At 46.7% G+C, this 20,475-nt stretch overlaps 2 protein-coding genes across 2 annotated transcripts; both read right to left on the bottom strand.

The window, feature by feature from the left end:
• Positions 1-13,773: 13,773 nt before the first annotated feature.
• LOC124697864 (acyl carrier protein 3, chloroplastic-like) lies at positions 13,774-14,406 on the bottom strand. Its single transcript, XM_047230396.1, has 3 exons — positions 14,385-14,406; positions 14,132-14,289; positions 13,774-13,914 (listed from the first exon to the last, which is right to left on the bottom strand). The coding sequence occupies exons 1-3, from the start codon at positions 14,404-14,406 to the stop codon at positions 13,774-13,776; spliced, it is 321 nt and encodes a 106-aa protein (XP_047086352.1).
• Positions 14,407-17,951: 3,545 nt separating this feature from the next.
• LOC124701055 (putative F-box protein PP2-B8) lies at positions 17,952-19,731 on the bottom strand. Its single transcript, XM_047233111.1, has 3 exons — positions 19,402-19,731; positions 19,120-19,238; positions 17,952-18,621 (listed from the first exon to the last, which is right to left on the bottom strand). The coding sequence occupies exons 1-3, from the start codon at positions 19,708-19,710 to the stop codon at positions 18,129-18,131; spliced, it is 921 nt and encodes a 306-aa protein (XP_047089067.1). The 5' UTR covers positions 19,711-19,731; the 3' UTR covers positions 17,952-18,128.
• Between the last annotated feature and the right edge of the window lie 744 nt (positions 19,732-20,475).

Here is a 20,475-nt window from a genome sequence, read left to right as displayed (position 1 = left end):
CTATGCATGGCATTTCAAACCATTCCAAGTAAATTCTCATGCGCTACCTTTAAAACCTTCAAAATGCATCTTAATTTGTGTTAATGTTTCATAGCTCATGAGGAAGTATGTGGTGTTTAGCTTTCAACCTTGTCATTTACTTTTGACGGACTCTCATATGGAATAGTGGCACATCCGCTTATCCAATAATTTTGCAAAAAGAGCTGGCAATGGGATTCCCGATCCCGAATTAATTAACTTAAATAGACACTCCTCCATGGTTTGTGATTGTTGGACGGCACCCGAAGGATTCGGTTAGCCATGGCTTGTGTAAGCAAAGGTTGGGGGGAGTGTCATCATCATAATAAAACTAAAATAAAAAGGCACTCCTTCATGGTATGAGATTGTTGGCGGGCACCCGAGGATTCGGTTAGCCATGGTTTGTGTAAGAAAGGTTGGAAGGAGTGCCAAATAAATATGCAATAATTCATGGGAGCCGCTCTTGAAAGTCCGGTTGGCGAGGTAGTTAGTGTACCCATTACCATTCGTTGACAACAACAAACACCTCTCAAAATAATTTTACTCCTGATTTATAAAAATGAAAAGCTCTAGCGCATGTTAATCCCTGCTTCCCTCTGCGAAGGGACAATCTTTTACTTTTATGTTGTGTCTCCATCCTTTCTTTGAGCACTTTCTTGAGAGCACAACTGTCATTCTTAGTATAATATGCTTGTCTCAAAATATGATTGATTGTGGTATAACTTTGATGCATTTATCTTTTGACAATCACTACTTCTAGTCTTTCTATGAACTCCAGAGGTGCCCGGGCATTTATGTTTTGCCAATCAAATACAGGCAAGCGAGATACCACTTTATCATACTCTCTTATGAACATTGCAATCTTGTTTATATACATGACTCATGATGCTTATTATTAATGGTTGGTACCTCTTCATGATTGACATAGCTGTTAGATGATCTTATTTGCATGTACCTTATTATGAACTGCTCAAGTATTAGCCATATCATGAGAATATATACATCATATGAGCAAATGTGTTCGTGAAAGTTCTTTTATCGCTCGGTTGTTAATCTGAATTGCTTGAGGACAAGCAATAAGCTAAGCTTGGGGGAGTTGATACGTCCAAAACGTATCTACTTTCCCGAACACTTTTGCTATTGTTTGGCCTCTAATTTGTGTATTTTGGATGCAACTAACACGGACTAACGCTGTTTTCAGCAGAACTGCTCTGGTGTCTCGTTTTTGTGCAGAAATCCAACTTTCGGGAAAAACCTCGGAATTTATGCAGAAGGCCCTATTTTCCCAGGAAACTAGCGGAGCCAGAAGGGCAATTGAAGTGGAGGCCCGAGGGCCCCACACCATAGGGCGGCGCGGCCCAGGGGGGGCCCGCGCGGCCCAGTGGTGTGGCCCCCTCGGCCGGCCTCCGACGCCCTCCTTCGGACTACTTATTCGCCTCGACCTAAAAACGCCAGGGGAGAAGTCGAAGTCGCCAGAAACCCTCCAGAACGCCGCCACATCGCGAAACTCCGTCGCGGGAGCCGAAGTCTCCGTTCGGCACTCCGCCGGGACGGGGAATTGGAGGAGATCATCACCGCCATCACCGCCAACGCCTCTCCATCAACCAGCAATGTTTCCCCCATCCATGTGTGAGTAATTCCCCCGCTGTAGGCCGAAGGGGATGGTAGGGATTGGATGAGATTGGTCATGTAATAGCATAAGATTGTTAGGGCATAGTGCCTAGTATCCGTAGATGTTACTTTTATGATATTGTTGCAACTTGTTATGCTTAATGCTTGTCACTAGGGCCCGAGTGCCATGATCTCAGATCTGAACATGTTATTGATTCATGAAGATATTCGTTGTTTATGATCTTACCCGCAAGTTGTATACACATGTCGCTGTCCGGAACCAATGGCCCCGAAGTGACGAAATCGGGACAACCGGAGGGGATGGCGGTGATGTGAGGATCACATGTGTTCACGGAGTGTTAATGCTTTGCTCCGGTACTCTATTAAAAGGAGTACCTTAATATCCAAGTAGTTTCCCTTGAGGCCCGGCTGCCACCGGCTGGTAGGACAAAAGATGTTGTGCAAGTTTCTCATTGCGAGCACGTACGACTATAATTGGAACACATGCCTATTGATTGATTAGTACTTGGATACCGTTTTATTATTATCTCGCAAATGCCCCGCTATGATTGTTACATGAGTTTCTCTCATCCATGCAACGCCCGTCATCCGTCCCCGTGCCTACGTATTTTAATCCTGCTGTTTACTATAATCACTACTGCTGTCTTTGTTACTCTGCTCGTCGTTATTTCACCACCGCTACTACTATAAAGCTGTTACTATCGATAAACTCTTGCGAGCAAGTCCGTTTCCAGGTGCAGCTGAATTGACAACTCCGCTGTTAAGGCTTTCAAGTATTCTTTGTCTCCCCTTGTGTCGAATCAATAAATTGGGTAATACTTCCCTCGAAGACTGTTGCGATCCCCTATACTTGTGGGTCATCAATACCTAAGTCGGCCGCTTGTTCTCTGGCACTCGTTACAGTCAATCCATGTGCTGCCGCAGCTGCTATGATATCGGGGGCATCCGGACCGGCGGCTTGCACTATGAGCGGGGCGATCGATTGTTTACTTTGTTCCCCGAGCTGGGCAACTTCTTTCCCCCTTTCTAATTTTGTCTCGGCCTCGTCCTCCAAGGCTTTCTTCTCCGCCCCCTCTTGGTTCCTCTTGAACGCGAGTGCTTGCCTACGAAGTTCACGTAAATAGTCGTCGAGCGGATTCTTCGCGGCTTGGGACGGTGTGTTCAAAAATGACTTAGCCCATCGCTTTTGCTTGTCGAATATATCGGCTCGGGCTCGCCCTCTCTTTTCTTCTTGCACTCCTCCTTCCATTTCTCATGCCGAGCAGCCACGGCCGCTGCATTTTCCTCGACACTAAGTTCCCAAGGCCTCGGGATGAGAGGCTTCGGTGATGGCTCGGTATCTTTGTGGTTCTAGGTACATAAGGGTCCGGGTTAATAACCCGGGACCGCTTCGCTTCTTCGCCGGAGGTGGATTGGGGGGCGGTACCGGTGTCGGATCACCCGCCGGACGAGGACTGGGGGGCGGCGTCGGCTGACGTGAATGAGGTGTATTAGGTGAAGCACCACCGCCACCGTCACCGCCACCGCCACCGTCACCGCCACCGCCACCACCACCACCGTACGGGGGTGGACTTGTTCGCGCCTCGCCTGGAAACTTGATAAATTTCTTCTTCCATAGAATGAACTGGCGCTTGACATCTCCAAGTCTTTTCACCCCTTCAGGTGTAGCAATGTCAATGTCCAGGTCCTCAAACCCTTGGAATATCTCCTCCACCGTGACACGAGCATAGCCATCTTGAATGGGGTTGTTGTGGTGGAGTGCTCCGGTGGTAAAGCACTGCCGATGGCTACCTTCATGGACATGTTCCCGATAGGATAATACGGATGACATGCTTTCATCTCCTTTATATCGTCCACGGGGTAGCGAGGAGGCTCCGGTGCAGTAATTTCGACCACCAGAGGCTCCGGTGCAGTAATTTCTATCGTCGGTGCACCAGCCGGTGAGGCCTCCGTGGAAGCCACGCTGCTTCTTCTCCGCTGCTGGCTTCCGAGATCCATTGGATGATCTTCATGCTGCGCCCGAGCTGCCTCTCTTTCGGCTACTAGTACACTCACGGTTTTCTTCATCACATCCATTTCCGTTACCAACTGCGCCACAACATCTTTTTCCCGATCCATCTTTCTCTTACGGCTTCGTAACCGTACGGGTCATCGTTGGGGGAACCCTATTTTCCACGGAATGGGCCCCATGCCTCGTACACGTCCTCCGTGTTCAGGATTCCCGAGGGCTTTTGTCAGGGCGTCGTTCTCTCTGTTGAACTTGATCCTCCCCTCTTGAGCATCCCTCATTGCCTCAATAAGCTTTTGGGTGGGTGTAATTATTTTGCCCCGGTAAACACACTCCCCTGTCTCCGGGTTCAGCGATCCCCCATGCCCGTACCACCAGCTTTTGGCCCTTGGGTCCCATCCCTCCGTACCTGGACAGATTCCTCGCGCCCTCAGCTCGTTCTCCATCTTCTCCCACCTAGGCTGCCAAAAGCGATACCCTCCTGGCCCCATTTTATGATTGTACTCCTTCTTGGCCGCATTTTCCTTATTTTTTTCGATAGTTCAAGGAACTGCTCCGATTTCTTTTGCTTCACAAATTCTGGCCAATCATGTTGCAGTTTCTCATATTGTCCTTTGAAATCCGGAGTCTTGCCCTGGTTAACAAAGTCATGGGCTAGATTTTGCTTGTATTTCCGGAATGCGTTGGCCATCCTAGAAAGAGCGAACTGTTTGACTAGCTTGCGCCTCTTCTTGTTTTCCGCAATCTTGTTACCCTCCTCATCGTATTTGCGGTATTCCGGAGGTAGAACGAAATGTTCCATAAGCTTGTTGAAGCAATCTTTTTTTCTCTCTTATCGACAAAAGTGAAACCAACACGTGCCTTCTTTGGCTCATTCCACTCCTGGCGGGTGATCGAGACGTTGTCTCTAACAACGGCTCCGCATTGGCTGACAAACTTGGTGGCGTTCTTGCTGGGCTCCAGCGGCCTGCCGGTTGCTTCGTCGACAACATCGATGGTGCATGTTTCTCCTGCTTTCATCGTCTTGGTTGCGCCATGCTTTGACGACGTACTCGATTTTTTCGACGATCCGGCCGAGGGATAAAATAAGAAAGAGAGTCGTGTGCGTTAGTACACACACATTTATTCAAATCAGTTAGTTGTATCACCAGACGCTCAATATGTATATATATATACCTCGGCGCCGGAGGTGGTTGCTACTTCCAATTGAAGATCGTCGTTTATCGACGTTTCTTCGGCATCATCTTGCTGACGGCGCCCTTCATCTTCACCCTCAAGGTTCAGATAAGAAGAGATATCATCTTCTTCTTCTCCGGTCGGCACAAATGGAATATCGCCTTTTATGATGCTGAACATATGGTCTTCAGCGTCCGGATCATAGTTGTCCAGAATCGGGTCAGCTCTATCGTCCGCCATATGTCAGTCCTGAAAACATGTAGTCAAAACAAATTAATTGTGTATATGCCAGCATTATCACATCTCTTCTACATATAAAGAGAGAGGGCGACGAGGGAGGCGAGAGGGGGACGCGTGTATTAGATGTGTATATGCGGACGATCGACCTCGCCTCGCATGCGAGTGACCGCGTGACCGAGAGAACGGTGGTGGTGGCGAAAGGGGGACGCAGGTGACCGCGTGACCGAGAGACCGGTGGCGGTGGCGAAAGGGGGACGCAGTGACCGTGTGACCGAGAGACCGGTGTGGCGGTGACCGAGAGGGCGGTGGCGGTGCCGAGGACACATAACCCTCGCCGCCCCTCTCGATCCCAAATAAAATGTTAAGTTAAAATTTTGATCATTAAGTCTAATTTTTCTTAAGTTAAAATTTTGATCATTAAGTCTAAATTTTGTTAAGTAAAATTTTGATCATTAAGTCTAAATTTTGTTAAGTAAAATTTTAGTTACATTAAGTCTAAATTTTGTTAAGTAAAATTTTAGTTACATTAAGTCTATTACATGTGTAAATTTTTGTTAAATTTTGTTACATATTACATATTTGTTACATATTACACGCGAGGCCGGCGCGTGCGCGGTGAGAGAGAGAGGGCCGGCCGGCGGCGCGCGGGAAGGGGAGAGGAGGAGGGCGGCAAGGAGCACGGACGGTGAGAGAGAGACCGGCACGGTGGCGGTGGCGAAAGGGGGGCGGCGGTGGCGGTGGCGCCGCCCCGTCGCTGCGAACAAAAAAAAAGCCCGCACATATACGGAGGGGGCGGCGAGGGGGGCGGCGCATCGCCGCCCCCCTCGCTGCCCCCTCTCCGTATACGCGGGGGGTGCATGTCAAGTTTTACTTTTTTAACTTTTAACTTTTTTGTCAAGTTTTACTTTTTTGTCAAGTTTTACTTTTTTTCTTAATTATCAAGTTTTATATACGTTTTTGTTAATTATCAAATTTTACTGTTTTTTTTGTTAATTATCAAATTTTACCGTTTTGTAAAACTAATTAACTAGTTAAAACTAAAAAAACCTAAAAAACTTTAAAAAAAAAGGCGGCCGGCGCCCCACACGATCTCTCTGTCAAGCAGAGAGAGGGGCGCGCGGCCGCGCGTGCGCGCGCGGCAACACAGGCGCCGGCGCCGGCGGGCGAGAGCGGCGTTGGGCGGGCGAGCGAGGCGGCCGGCGCGCGCGCGGTGGGCGAGGGCGCGCGGCGTTGGGCGAGCGAGGCGGCCGGTGCGCGGCCGTGGCCGGGCGAGAGGGAGGAGCGGGCCGGGGGAGACGGCGCGCGGCGACGGCGAGAGGGAGGAGCGGGGGCGACGGCGCGCAGCAACGTACGGCGGCGGCGGAGGAGTTCGGCGCGGCGACGAGGGCGTCGAGGAGGCGCGGCGGCGAGCACGGACTCTGCAGAGAAACGAGGAGGCGCGGCGGAGAAGAAGAGGAACTGGCGCTTGGCGCCGCGCGCGCGTATTTATAACCCCCCCCTTTAGTCGCGGTTGGGGACGCGACCCGCGACTAAAGGGTACCCTTTAGTCGCGGTTGGCCAGACCAACCGCGACTAAAGGGTTTTTTCGCCGGGTTTTCGTTCCCGCGCTGAAGGACCCTTTAGTCGCGGTTGGCGAGGCCAACCGCGACTAAAGGTCTTTTTTCAAATTACTTTTCTTTTTCAATTCAGAAAATAAAACTAATTCATTTCATCATCATAAAATACAAATAATATATCAAAAAATTCAGAAAAATAAAACTAATTCAATTCAAATTCTTAAAAATACAAATAATATATCAAAAAAATCAGAAAAATAAAACTAATTCAATTCAAATTCTTAAAAATACAAATAATATATCAAAAAAATCAGAAAAATAAAACTAATTCAATTCAAATTATTAAAAATACAAATAATATATCAAAAAAATCAGAAAAATAAAACTAATTCATTTCAAAATTTTAAAAATACAAATTATATATCAAAAAAATAAGAAAAATAAAACTAATTCATTTCAATATGTTAAAAATACAAATAATATATCAAAAAATTAAGAAAAATAAAACTAATTCAATTCAATATGTTAAAAATACATATAATATATCAAAAAATTCATAAAAATAAAACTAATTCAATTCAAAATGTTTAAAATACATATAATATATCAAAAAATTCATAAAAATAAAACTAATTCAATTCAAAATCTTAAAAATACAAATAATATATCAAAAAATTCATGAAAATAAAACTAATTCAATTCAAAATCTTAAAAATACAAATAATATATCAAAAAATTCAGAAAAATAAAACTAATTCAATTCAAAAATTTAAAAATACAAATTATCAAAAATTCATAAAAATAAAACTAATTCAATTCAAAAGTTCGTTGGCCCCCTCTTCCCGCCTCTTTCCGCCGACCCCCTCTTCCCTCCTCGTCTTCCCGCCATTTCTTCCCTGTCTTCCCGCCTCTTTCTTCCCGCTAATTGTTTCCCGCCAATTTCTTCCGGCCTCTTTCTTCCCGCCAATTTTTTCCCGCCAATTTCTTCCCGCCACTTTCTCCCCGCCTCTTTCTTCCCACCTCCTGTCTTCCCGCTCCCATTTTTCCCGCCATTTGTCACTACATATAGGTAGCCCGGCTTGGCCAGCATCACATCTCTACAATCTCTCATCACTCTCTCATGGCTTCCACCGCACCCACTCTAACCTACCAGCAGGTGGAGGAGCTTTGCGCCTCGAACTACCCTTGCCCTCCGGGCTACCGCGTCCCTGCCGGGCCGGAGCCTAAGCGCCGGCGGCGTGCCGGTCCCTCCCGTCCCTCGTGGTACCGCGCGCCGGCGGCCATCACGAACCACTACTACCTCGACCTCACGCCGGAGCAGCGGATGAATCCCCTCCGGCATCCCGATAACCAGCATACTTGGGACGCCTTCTTCATCAATCGGCGTGAGAGGGCGCTCGCCGGTATGAGGAGGACGGTCCGCCTCCCGGAAACTTCCACGAGGCCGGCCGTCGGCTATGGTGGTACGGCCGGACTATGCAGAGCGTCATGGACTACATCACGGCCGGCGATATCCCCCGCCTGCGCTACCCTCGGTTCGAGCCACGAGCGCCGCCCGACGACGGCGACGACGAGCAGCGACGATGACGCCGGCAACTTAGAAGGCGACGACTACCGGTACAACGGCGGCGGCTATGAAGACTACGAGTATGCATATTATACGCCTAGGCAGGAGTATGACTAAATCACTCCAAATTTCATGTATGCGGGAGTATGACTTAGTCACTCCAAATTTCCTATATGCGGGAGTATGACTTAGTCACTCCAAATTTCATGTATGCGGGAGTATGACTTAGTCACTCCAAATTTCATGTATCATCGGTGCTATCTCGAGTCAATTGAATCATTCGAAAATGGACACCAAACACATCACGGGTAATATAATTCACATGATTCATTCAACAAAGTTTGGTACAATAAATTATTACACATCATTTCTTCCCTTGTGTCCCCGCTTGCTTACGATTGTGCCGTATCCATGGAGCATCCTCATCATTTAACTTAATGCTTGGGTCGGTGTTCACTTTGAAGGGCGGAATTTCAGCAAACATATTATAATCTTCCGACATGTCCGTCTTGTCCTCCACTCCCACGATGTTTCTTTTCCCTGAAAGAACAATGTGGCGCTTTGGATCATCGCATGATGTACTGATCGTTTTCTTATCTTTCCATTTCCTCGGTTTGCTACTCATGTCCTTCACATAGAAAACCTGAGCGACATCTTTCGTTTGGACGAATGGTTCGTCAAGATAACCAAGATTGTTGAAATCCACCATTGTCATTCCGTATTGCTGGTCCACCTTTACCCCACCTCATGTTAGCTTGAACCATTTGCACCGGAACAAAGGGACCCTAAAGGAGGGTCCATAGTCAAGTTCCCATATCTCCTCTATGTAACCATAATATGTGACCTTTTGCCCATTCTCGGTTGCTGCATCAAAACGGACACCACTGTTTTGGTTGGTGCTCTTTTTATCTTGGGCGATCGTGTAAAATGTATTCCCATTTATCTCGTACCCTTGGAAAGTCGTTATAGTCGAAGATGGTGTCTTGGCCAACATGTACAGCTGATCTACAACATCTTCGTCACTCATTAAATGTTTTCTCAACCAACCGCCAAAAGTCTCCATGTGGGCCTTCCTAATCCAGGATTCGGGCTTCCCGGGGTTGTCCGAGCGTAAAATATTCTTGTGTTTCTCAAAGTACGGAGCCACCAAGCTGGAATTGGTCGGAACCGTGTGGTGTGCTTCGGTCGGAGAATGGCCGTCCATACATATCGTTGATTTCCTTCCGATCGTGCCTTTTCCACTTAGTCTCCCCTCGTGCCGCGATCGAGGAAGACCAATCGGCTTAAGGTCAGGAACAAAGTCAACACAAAACTCAATTACCTCCTCATTTCCATAGCCCTTGGCGATGCTTCCTTCTGGCCTAGCACGGTTACGAACATATTTCTTTAATATTCCCATGAACCTCTCGAAGGGGACATATTGTGTAGAAATACAGGACCGAGAATGGAAATCTCATCGACTAGGTGAACCAGGAGGTGCATCATAATATTGAAGAAGGATGGCGGGAACACCAACTCGAAACTGACAAGACATTGGATCACATCGTTCTGTAACCGTGGTAGAACTTCTGGATTGATTACCTTCGAGAGATTGCATTGAGGAATGCACATAGCTTCACAATGGCTACTCGAACATTTTCCGGCAGGAGCCCCTCAAAGCAATCGGAAGCAATTGTGTCATAATCACGTGGCGGTCGTGAGACTTCGGGTTTTGGAACTTTTTCTCCGCCATGTTTATTATTCCCTTTATATTGGACGAGAATCTCGACGGGACCTTCATACTCGCTCGGGCATTCAAAAAAGATGACCTTCTCTTCTTTGGTCAGAGCGTAGCTGGCACGACCTTGAAACCGTTCCGGATGCAGGTCATCAGGGTCTTTCAAACTTTGTTGGTCCTGCCGTGCTTCCTTTGTATCATTTGACTTCCCATACACGCCCAAGAAGCTTAGGAGGTTCACGCAAATATTCTTCGTAACGTGCATCACGTCGATTGCAGAGCGGACTTCTAGGACTTTCCAATATTCTAGCTCCCGGAATATAGATTTCTTCTTCCACATGGCTACGTGCCCGTCGGCTCCCTTCGGAACTGATTGTCCGCCAGGACCCTTTCCAAAGATGACTTTCAAACCCTTGACCATATCAAATACCTCAGCACCAGTGTGTTCCGCAGGCTTCGGCCGGTGATCTACCTTGCCGTTGTAATGCTTGCCTTTCTTTCTTACTGGATGACCTTTCGGAAGAAATCGACGATGCCCAAGGTACACGTTCTTCTTACAATTTGGCAAATGTACACTTTCAGTCTCATGTAAGCAGTGCGTGCATGCATTGTATCCCTTATTTGACAGTCCAGAAAGGTTACTAAGAGGAGGCCAATCGTTGATGGTTACGAAAAGCAACGCTCGTAGGTCAAATTCCTCTTCTTTGTGCTCATCCCACACACGGACACCAGGTCTGCCCCACAGCTGTAAAAGTTCATCAACTAATGGCCTTAGGTACACATCGATGTCGTTGCCGGGTTGCTTCGGACCTTGGATGAGCACCGGCATCATAATGAACTTCCGCTTCATGCACAACCAAGGAGGAAGGTTGTAGATGCATAGAGTCACGGGCCAAGTGCTATGGCTGGAGCTCTGCTCGCCAAAAGGATTCATGCCATCCGTACTTAGACCAAATCTTATGTTCCTTGCGTCAGCTGCAAAATCTTTGAACTCTCTGTCGATCTTTCTCCATTGCGTTCCATCTGCGGGGTGTCTCAACTCCCCGTCCGACTTACGGTCCTCTTTGTGCCATCGCAACAACTTGGCATGCTCTTTGTTCCTGAACGGACGTTTCAACCGTGGTATTATAGGAGCATACCACATCACCTTGGCGGGAACCCTCTTCCCGGGTTTCCGGCCCTCAACATCGTCACCGGGGTCATCGCCCGTGATCTTATAACGCAATGCGAGTGCATACCGGGCATTCATTCAAATTCTCGTATTCACCGCGGTAGAGGATGCGGTCGTTGATGCATGCATGTATCTTCGAGAACCTCTAAACCTAGAGGGCGGACAACCTTCTTTGCTTCGTACGTATCGGCGGGCAACTCGTTATTCTTTGGAAACATATTCTTCAACATTTTCAGCAAGTTTTCAAATGCCGAGTCAGCTACACCTGCCCGTGCCTTCCATCTCAGCAAATCCAGTGTGCAGCCCAGCTTTTTCAGACCATCATCGCATCCGGGGTACAGCGCCTTCCTGTGATCCTCTAACATGCGATCCAAATTCTCCCTCTCTTTTTCAGTTTCGCAGCGTCTCCGTGCATCAGCAATGGTCCGACCAAGATCATCAACGGGATCATCACGTGCCTCTTCTTCACCTTCCCCTTCACCTTCCCCTTCACCTTCAGCATCCTCCATGAAAGTATCACCGAAATGAGCAAGATAGCTTTCGTCATTGAAATCATCCCCTTCTTCATCTTCTTCCATTATAACCCCTCTTTCTCCATGCTTGGTCCAACAATTATAGCTTGGCATGAAACCGTGCCGAAGCAGGTGCATGTGAACATCTCTTGAGGAAGAGTAACCATTCTGATTCTTACATTTAACACATGGACAGATAACAAAACCCCCTGCTTGTTCGCATTGGCCACTACGAGGAAATCTTTCAAACCCGCACTGAACTCGCCGGAGAGTCGGTTACCGTACATCCATTGTCGATTCATCTGCATTATTATAATATAGAATATATAATTAACCATCATGCATTTGTTAAACTAACTAGCTACAAACAATATAAATTAAACAATGAACTACACACACATGCACATTTTATCAACGACACATCAAAGGTTCAAGTTGCTAACCGCGATCGAGGAGGAAAAAATAAATGAGAAAGCTCAAGTGTGGCTCCAACACTTCATATCATGTTTGTTTCATGCTCTTGGGGCATTTCATCAAACACCTTATGTGCATAAGAGGAACCAAAAGCAAACCTAACACCCACTTGTGAAGCTTGTGAAGAGAATGGCACCAAATGGCTAAGTGTTGGCTGCTGGGTGGGTATATATAGGGGAGGGGCTTTAGTCCCGGTTGGCCTGGCCAACCGCGACTAAAGGCCTTCGAGCACCTTTAGTCGCGGTTGGCCTGGCCAACCGCGACTAAAGCCCCCACGTGCACCGGCTGGCCACCGAGCGCCCTGGGCCCAGGCCTTTGGTCGCGGTTCGCCTCCCGAACCGCGACTAAAGGTACCATTAGTCGCGGTTCCTGCAGCATCGCGACTTATGGGGCTCACCCGAAGCCTGTTTTTCCACCAGTGCGAGTAGCAGATTTACAGCCCGTGGGACATGAATGCAGAACGACCCTTTGTTACGCCAGATGCATCAGGAAGCATCAAAATTACTAGTACTTTATGTACAGTATCACATAGATCGATTCATGAAAGAGAGTTTTAGATCCAATATTACATGAATTGATTTGGTCATGTACGATCTTAAGAACCGGGCTATAGAAACAAAACAAAACAAAGCTTGTGATGTTGTAGGAACTGAATATTCGTGTTCGATGGGATTTGCACAACCGATCTAAAGGAGAGGCGGTTCAACGGAGCTGCTGAAGATTAGGGATATGCCGTGACTTGTTTGCCCTGAGATGCGAACACAAGAGGGTGGAGCCGTCCAAGATACAGTGACGGTCGAGGTGGAGGTGGCAGCCACGGCGACGTAGCTCCATGGGGAACCAAGAGTTGAGAAGCATGGCATCCATTATCTCAACATATAGATACATGAACATCTGAGCCTCAAGTGTGGTTTGATCTGCAGATTCTGAAAGTGTCTTCCACCAAAACATATTAGCCTGTTTTTATATACAGATGGGTGACTGCAACACTAATTAAATGTACCAAAAAGGATAAGTAGTTCTGCATGAACAAACCAATCCATCAGCTCCAAATGCCGACAATTCCTGATTGATCGTTTCACTTGGGGTTCATGTCCCACGTATCATGTCAAATGCGAATTAGGCCGTGAAAAACATAAATCCAAAGAGGAATATATTGACGTATATAGACACAAATGTTCTTGTTCTGAAGTACTCCAACCATACTCATTCGAGTGACACAAATAGAAGACCAGCAATCATGCCTCAGGGAGGAACTAGTTCCCTTGTTTTATTCAGTACGGGATAGCATCCAGACAGACAACCTCTGCATATATAGATTTTTTTTTTCCAAGCGATCCACCCCTCAGGGGAATCGATTTTCATTACCATATGATAACGAAAAACATAGTATCACGACAGGAAGAAGGGGAGGGGAGCGCCGCCTAATGCTAGCGTTTAGAGGTAGTTTATATTACAGACTAGGGACAGCCAAAAGAAAACTAAAAAAAGGCAGCATCAGTCTCCATAGGAATCATCCAGCAGCGTCCAAAGTCACCAAAAAGCTCTTTTCATATATAGATAGATTCCGGCTAACTTAGTTTTTAGCCAGGAGGATCGTACCGCGCACGCCGGTTCACGCTTACAAAGAGTAAGTATATACAACAACAAAGGCTAAACTCGGCACCCCTCAAAACTATGTCGGAGAAACGAAAATGTGCCGTCATTTCAACCTTCCTTGTCTATCACGATTCACGAGCTTATCGATAAGAGTGGCAGCGTCCTCCACCGTCTTGATCTCCTGGGCGCTCGGCTCGTCCACCGTGATACCGAATGCCTCCTCGAGACCCATCACAATTTCAACCTGCACCCATTTCATAACAGTAACCGGATGCGACACTTGGATTAGAAGCGGTTGAATCAGCTAGCACTCAGTGTTTGGAACTGATTCATTCATTATACAGTGGAACGATACGCAAGACTACACAAGATGTACTACCCTATTATTACTGAAAAAAAGAGTAGAGTACGCCAATAAAGTAGTCAAAGGTGATGTTGAACAATCACGTCGATGAGATTACCGTGTTGAGCGAATCAGCCCCAAGGTCGCCGAACTTTGTTTCACCGTTTACAGGCGTGTCTTGAGCGACGGCTAGTTGCTTCTTCACTATTCCACAAACCTTGTCAATAGTGTCCTGCTTGGCCTGCTCAAGAACTGGAACTTGAGAATGGATCTTCACTAATATCTCATCAATAAAATTACATTCAGCATAGATATATTTGGAGATATTCGGAGCATTTTTGTGTATAGGGGGGAGACCCAAGGAAGAATACAAACACTGTATATTAAGAGCATTCCTAAGAGATCCACTAAAACTCTATAGAGGTGCAAAAATAGCTCTCCTAAACCCTAAACTGGGGAGGCTTCGAGTAATGCAACTGTAGCTGCTGACACGAGAGCTGTAAAAGCCTAAATCCAAAACCCTAACCATAACCCTAAACCCTAAACCTAACCCTAAATCATGACTCTAACCATAAACCCTAACCCTAAATCCTAATCCTAACCCTAAACCTAAACCTAACCCTGACTAGTAGATCAAGGCAGCTCATGTGATAATGGCTAAGATGCGGATATGCCGGAGGCTACCATGTGCCAAAGGGTCCAAAGATTGGTTTTCCATGTGTATATGTCCCAAACTAACCAAAAACAATGAAAAAGTACATTGGTGGAACCTCGCGCGGAGAAATCTAGGGGGTAGACCCGTCGGGGCACACATACCGCTGATTTGGGGGGGGGGGGGGAATGATCACCGGAGCACCGGAATCCCACCAAATCTTGCATGTGGACCTATGATATGTGTGAAAGTGTGGTTGAAGGTGCACTGGTTTAAAAATAGCTCCCCTAAACCCTAAACTGGGGAGGCTTCGAGTAATGCAACTGCAGCTGCTGACACGGGAGCTGTAAAAGCCTAAATCCTAAACCCTAACCCTAACCCTAACCCTAAACCCTAAACATAACCCTAAACCATAACCCCAACCCTAAATCCTAACCCTAACCCTAACCCTAACCAGTAGATCAAGGCACCACATGTGATAATGGCTAGCTGCGGGTATGCCGGAGGCTACTAAGTGCCAAAGGGTCCCAAGCTTTGCTTTCCATGTGTATATGTCCTAAACAAACCTAAAACAATGAAAAAGTACATTGGTGGAACCTCGCGCGAAGAAATCTATGGGGTAGACCCGCCAGGGGCTCACATACCACTGTTTTGGGGGAAGAGAGGGAGAATGACAGCCGAAGCACCGGAATCCCACCAAATCTTGCACGTGGACCTATGATATGTGTGAAAGTGTGGTGGAATGTGTAATGGTGTAAAAATAGCTCACCTAAACCCTAGACCCTAAACTGGGGAGGCTTCGAGTAATGCAACTACAGCTGCTAACACGGGAGCTGCAAAAGCCTAAATCCTAAAACCTAACCCTAATCCTAAACCCTAAACCCTGAACCTAACCCTAAATCCTGACCCTAACCCTAAACCCTAACCCTAAATCCTAACCCTAACCCTAACCCTAAACCCTAAACCCTAAACCTAACCCTAACCAGTAGAACAAGGCAGCTCATGTGATAATGGCTAAGCTGCGGGCATGCCAGAGGCTACCATGTGCGAAAGGATCCAAATCTTGGTTTTCCATGTGTATATGTCCTAAAAAAACCTAAAATAATAAAAAAAATACATTGGTGTAACCTCGCGCGGAGAAATCTAGGGGGTAGATCCGCCGAGGCACACATACCGCTGTTTTGGGGGAGGAGGGGGAGAATGACCGCCGAAGCACCGGAATCCCACCAAATCTTGCATGTGGACCTATGATATGTGTGAAAGTGTGGTGGAAGGTTTAATGGTGTAAAAATAGCTCCCATAACCCTAAACCCTAAACTGGGGAGGCTTCGAGTAATGCAACTGTAGCTGTTGGTAAAATCCTAAATCTTAAACCCTAAACCTAACCCTAAACCCTAAACCTAACCCTAAATCCTAACCCTAATCCTAACCCTAAATCCTAACCCTAACCCTAATCCTAAACCCTAAACCTAACCCTAACCAGTAGATCAAGGCACCTCATGTGATAACAGTTAGCTGCGGGTATGTCGAAGGTTACCATGTGCCAAAGGGTCCCAAGCTTGGTTTTTCATGTGTATATGTCCTAAACAAACCTAAAAAAATGAAAAAGTACATTGGTGGAACCTCGCGCGGATAAATCTAGGGGGTAGACCCGCCGGGGCACACATGCCGCTGTTTTTTAGGGGAGGAGGGGGAGAACGACCGCCGGAGCACCGGAATCCAACCAAAACTTGCATGTGGACCTATGATATGTGTGAAAGTGTGGTGGAAGGTTTAATGATGTGAAAATAGCTCCCCTAAACCCTAAACACTAAACTGGGGAGGCTTCGAGTAATGCAACTGCAACTGCTGACACGGGAGCAGCAAAACCCTAAATCCTAAACCCTAACCCTAAAACCTAAATCTAACCCTAACACTAAATCCTAACCCTAGCCCTAAACCTTAACCCTAACCCTAAATCCTAACCCTAACCCTAAACCTAACCATAACCAGTAGATCAAGGCAGCTCATGTGATAATAGCTAGCTGTGGGTATGCCGGAGGCTACCATGTGCCAAAGTGTCCCAAGCTTGGTTTTCCATGTGTATATGTCCTAAACAAACCTAAAACAATGAAAAAGTACATTGGGAACCTCGCGTGGAGAAATCTATGGGGGTAGACCCGCTGGGGCACACATACTGCTGTTTTTTGGGGAGGAGGGGGAGAATTACCGCCGGAGCACCGGAATCCCACCAAATCTTGCAAGTGGACCTATGATATGTGTGAAAGTGTGGTGGAAGGTGTAATGGTGCAAAAATAGCTCCCCTAAACCCTAAACCCTAAACTGGGGAGGCTTCGAGTAATGCAACTGCAACTGCTGACATGGGAGCTACAAAAGCCTAAATCCTAAACCCTAACCCTAACCCTAAACCCTAAATCCTGACCCTGACCCTAAACCTTAACCCTAAATCCTAACTCTAACCCTAAACCTAACCCTAACCAGTAGATCATGGTAGCTCATGTGATAATGGCTAAGCTGCGGGTATGCCGGGAGGCTACTATGTGCCAAAGGGTCCCTAACCCTAGAGGGTAGACTTGTCGGGGCACACATACCGCTATTTGGGGGGGGGGAGGGGGAGAATGACCGCCGGAGCACCGGAATCCCACCAAATCTTGCATGTGGACCTATGATATGTGTGAAAGTGTGGTGGAAGGCGTAATGGTGTAAAAATAGCTCCCCGGTGTGACCTTCCTCACATTTGGACGATAACACTTAGCAGATTTTCTGAAGCACGGATTGCTGAAACCCTAATATGTGTGGGGGGATGAAGATGGAGAGTACTTTTGTATTGCAAATAGTATGGGTATATACACATTGTGTTAAGTAACACTAATAAATAGTCATCAGAAAGTAAAACTAATTAAAAAATAAATATAAGTATTAGATGAAATAAAATAGAAAGAAAAACAAAGGAAATGTCATATGGCGCACAACAAAGGCTGCTTGTCGTGCAGCCCAGCTGCGCGCACAGCAAAGGGTGATGCACAGCAATGCCCAACGCCTTTGTCGTGCACGGAATCTTTGTTGTGTGGTGTGTTGGGTCATTGTTGTGGCGATTTCTTTGTCGTGCGTTATCTTCAGACTCTGCCGTGCAATGTTTCTTTGCCGTGCGCTCCCTTCAGATGTTGCCGTGCTCCTTTTCTTTGCCGTGCGTTCTGCTCGGTGCGCACAGCAAAGAAATATTTGTCGTGCGTGGGCTCATGGCAAAGATTTGCTGCACGGCAACCCCTATTTTTCCGTAGTGATTAGATATCATAAATGTACATAACCGTCAATTGTTACACTTTTTCAAAAAGTATACGATAAACAATAATAACATGCCACGACTACATCAAACACTAACCATCCTATTACTCGCTCATCACCCAAAGTGGGACATAAGTTTTCTGGTATCTATGGTATAGATATAGAACTATCATCTCAGTTAATTCTTTGGTCTTATCTCGATGCCTTCGACGATGAGCCCCTTCTTCCACTTCAGCTCCTCATACTCGGACAATGCTATTTTAACATTTGCGGTTGGATCATCAATTGTGCCCGTGTAGAAATCACCCATCTCTAGCTCCAGCCACCCATCCACTCTCTGTCGAGGGTACCTCACGACGGCGATGCCGCTTCCATCATCCTCCTGCTTGTGCTCATGCGGCTCCTCCATCGTCGATGATTCGCATTCCCTGCCGGGCTCACAGGAAGAACGGGTGCAAGGATGAAGAGATGCCGTGTAGACTTTTCCAACCGGCTGCTCATCTATCTCAACGAACGATATCTGGCGTGAGGAGCCAAGGCCGGAGGCGTTGTGGGTGAGCTTGAAGACGAGGTAGCCCGCGTAGTGGGTACCAGGAGAGAGCTCCTTGATGTTAATGATGGCATAGATGCTTAACAAGCAGACTGAGACAAGCTCTATCACTTTCGAGAACCTGCTTGTCAAACAAATTCGTAATGCAATCTTGTAAGCTTGCAAGTACCTGTATAAAGTAGAAAAATATGGATGTCCAAAATATACTTCTTATATCGTTGGTTGTAGCTAGAAATACAGTATTCATATTGATTATTGCTTCGGTGTTAATTTGTACCGCATTTTTACCAAGACAATGAACCTCATATGATTGGAGTAAGCGATTTTTACTACTACTTTTGGTATCATTGGCACTGTATGTTTTATTGTGCCGCATATTTCATTTGTAATGCATATTTGTGTTGCATCTGGCTACTGCATTTTTGTAAGACACCAAATAGTTAAGTGGGATAGAACTTGACACGCCATCAGAAATTCGCAATAAAGTGTCACAAAAAAAAATTGTATAACTCTTATCACAAAATTATAGTTAAAGGGTCAAAGGTGAAATTCATGTTTTCACATGTCGCAAGTGCGACCAAACAAATTATTTCAGGAGAGTGGGAAAGCCTGGAAATACCTTGAATCTGGGTCCGATCTCTTTCTCCAGTAGAGATCTACATTAGCCCAAGCGATTTGTAGCTCGGTTGCAGACACCATGTAGCATTTGGAGCCGTTTGATCTCTGTAGCCCAAAACTCTGAAACATTTTTATCACATAGTAGATCGTTACAAGGCATGCATGCACGCATATATTAGATCGTTGAGGAAAAAACGATGTGTTCTTTTCTGTAAGCGTCAAATCAAGAGGTCAAGCAGCAAAAGTGTGATGAATATAGTTAAGTTTAAAGTGATGAATATACCATCTTGCCGTCGTCAAGGAGGACATGCTCGTCGCAGAGGTCCATGAAGAGCTCCTTCTTGCAGGAGGCATCCACGAGGTGGACTGCCCGCTCCAGCACGGCGTCGCAGTCCGGCGGCAGGAACCGCTCCCACACAACGTCGGAGTCCGCCGCCGACTGGAAAGCGGCGGACACAGCTGCCGCGCGGCAGGCGTCCGCCGGTGAGGTCAGGCCGATAGCCTTCGCTAAGCATTCGTCCGGGAGCCGATGGATCCCGCCTTCCCCATCCTCGTAGACCTTCCTTGCCTCCTTGTTCATGGTGTTAGCCATCAGCGTCTCAGCGAATGCCTGGCTAACAAGGCAGCGGCGGAGCGTTTAATAAGTCCACCGAGCTAAGCGCGTCCTATTAAAAGATCATGTTAGTAACTTGTTACGAAGTAACTTTATCTTTAGATCAACATGATGGTCAGGCTGTATTTAATATGGATTTTCCTTTATTTTATACCGACATGTGGGTCCGCCTCGATGGTCCTCCCGCTAGCTATTATATACTGATTGTAATTTTTTTGTGACCCATCCATGCTCATCATGAAAGATATCAAGATCGTCACAAAATTGACCTTAAAAAGAAAAACCTAAAACGCTCATTTCTCGCATAGAAATCTTCTCATCAATAACCTGATTACATTGCGGCATGTGTAGTGGCGACATGGGTAGCAATCCTAAACCCTACTAGCGCACCCTCCATGAAGCTTTATCCTCTCGTGGTCGCTGGTGTCAAGGGATTTTACGTACATAGCTAATAGAGGATGATGCGGCCATAAGATCCCGATGGTAGCACTTCGGAACTTATCTATACATGTTTGGACCTCGGGAAACAATAGTCCGCTAAAAGCCCTACTTATGTTTATGGTTGGATCTTTTTCTGAACTTTCACTGGTAGAAAAACAGGCTTCCGGGAAGCCCCATAAGTCGCGAAGGTAAAGGAACCGCGACTAATGGGGTCTTTAGTCGCGGTTCGTGTGGCGAACCGCGACCAAAGGCCTGGGCCCAGGGCGCACGGTGGCCAGCTGGTGCACGTGGGGGGCTTTAGTC

The sequence above is a fragment of the Lolium rigidum genome, chromosome 3, assembly GCF_022539505.1.
Source record: "Lolium rigidum isolate FL_2022 chromosome 3, APGP_CSIRO_Lrig_0.1, whole genome shotgun sequence".
Classification (NCBI taxonomy): domain Eukaryota; kingdom Viridiplantae; phylum Streptophyta; class Magnoliopsida; order Poales; family Poaceae; genus Lolium; species Lolium rigidum.
This window is presented reverse-complemented; position numbering and strand designations above follow the sequence as displayed.

Coding starts and splice junctions, on each gene's coding strand:
- LOC124697864 (XM_047230396.1), bottom strand. CDS start 14,406: ATGCTCTTAATATACAGTGTTT. Junction 14,290..14,384: donor GCTCTTAATATACAGTGTTT/GTATTCTTCCTT, acceptor ATGAGATATTAG/TGAAGATCCATTCTCAAGTT. Junction 13,915..14,131: donor GGGCTGATTCGCTCAACACG/GTAATCTCATCG, acceptor AAATGGGTGCAG/GTTGAAATTGTGATGGGTCT.
- LOC124701055 (XM_047233111.1), bottom strand. CDS start 19,710: ATGGCTAACACCATGAACAAGGAGGCAAGGAAGGTCTACGAGGATGGG. Junction 19,239..19,401: donor TCCTTGACGACGGCAAGATG/GTATATTCATCA, acceptor AAAATGTTTCAG/AGTTTTGGGCTACAGAGATC. Junction 18,622..19,119: donor AGATCGGACCCAGATTCAAG/GTATTTCCAGGC, acceptor TTTGACAAGCAG/GTTCTCGAAAGTGATAGAGC.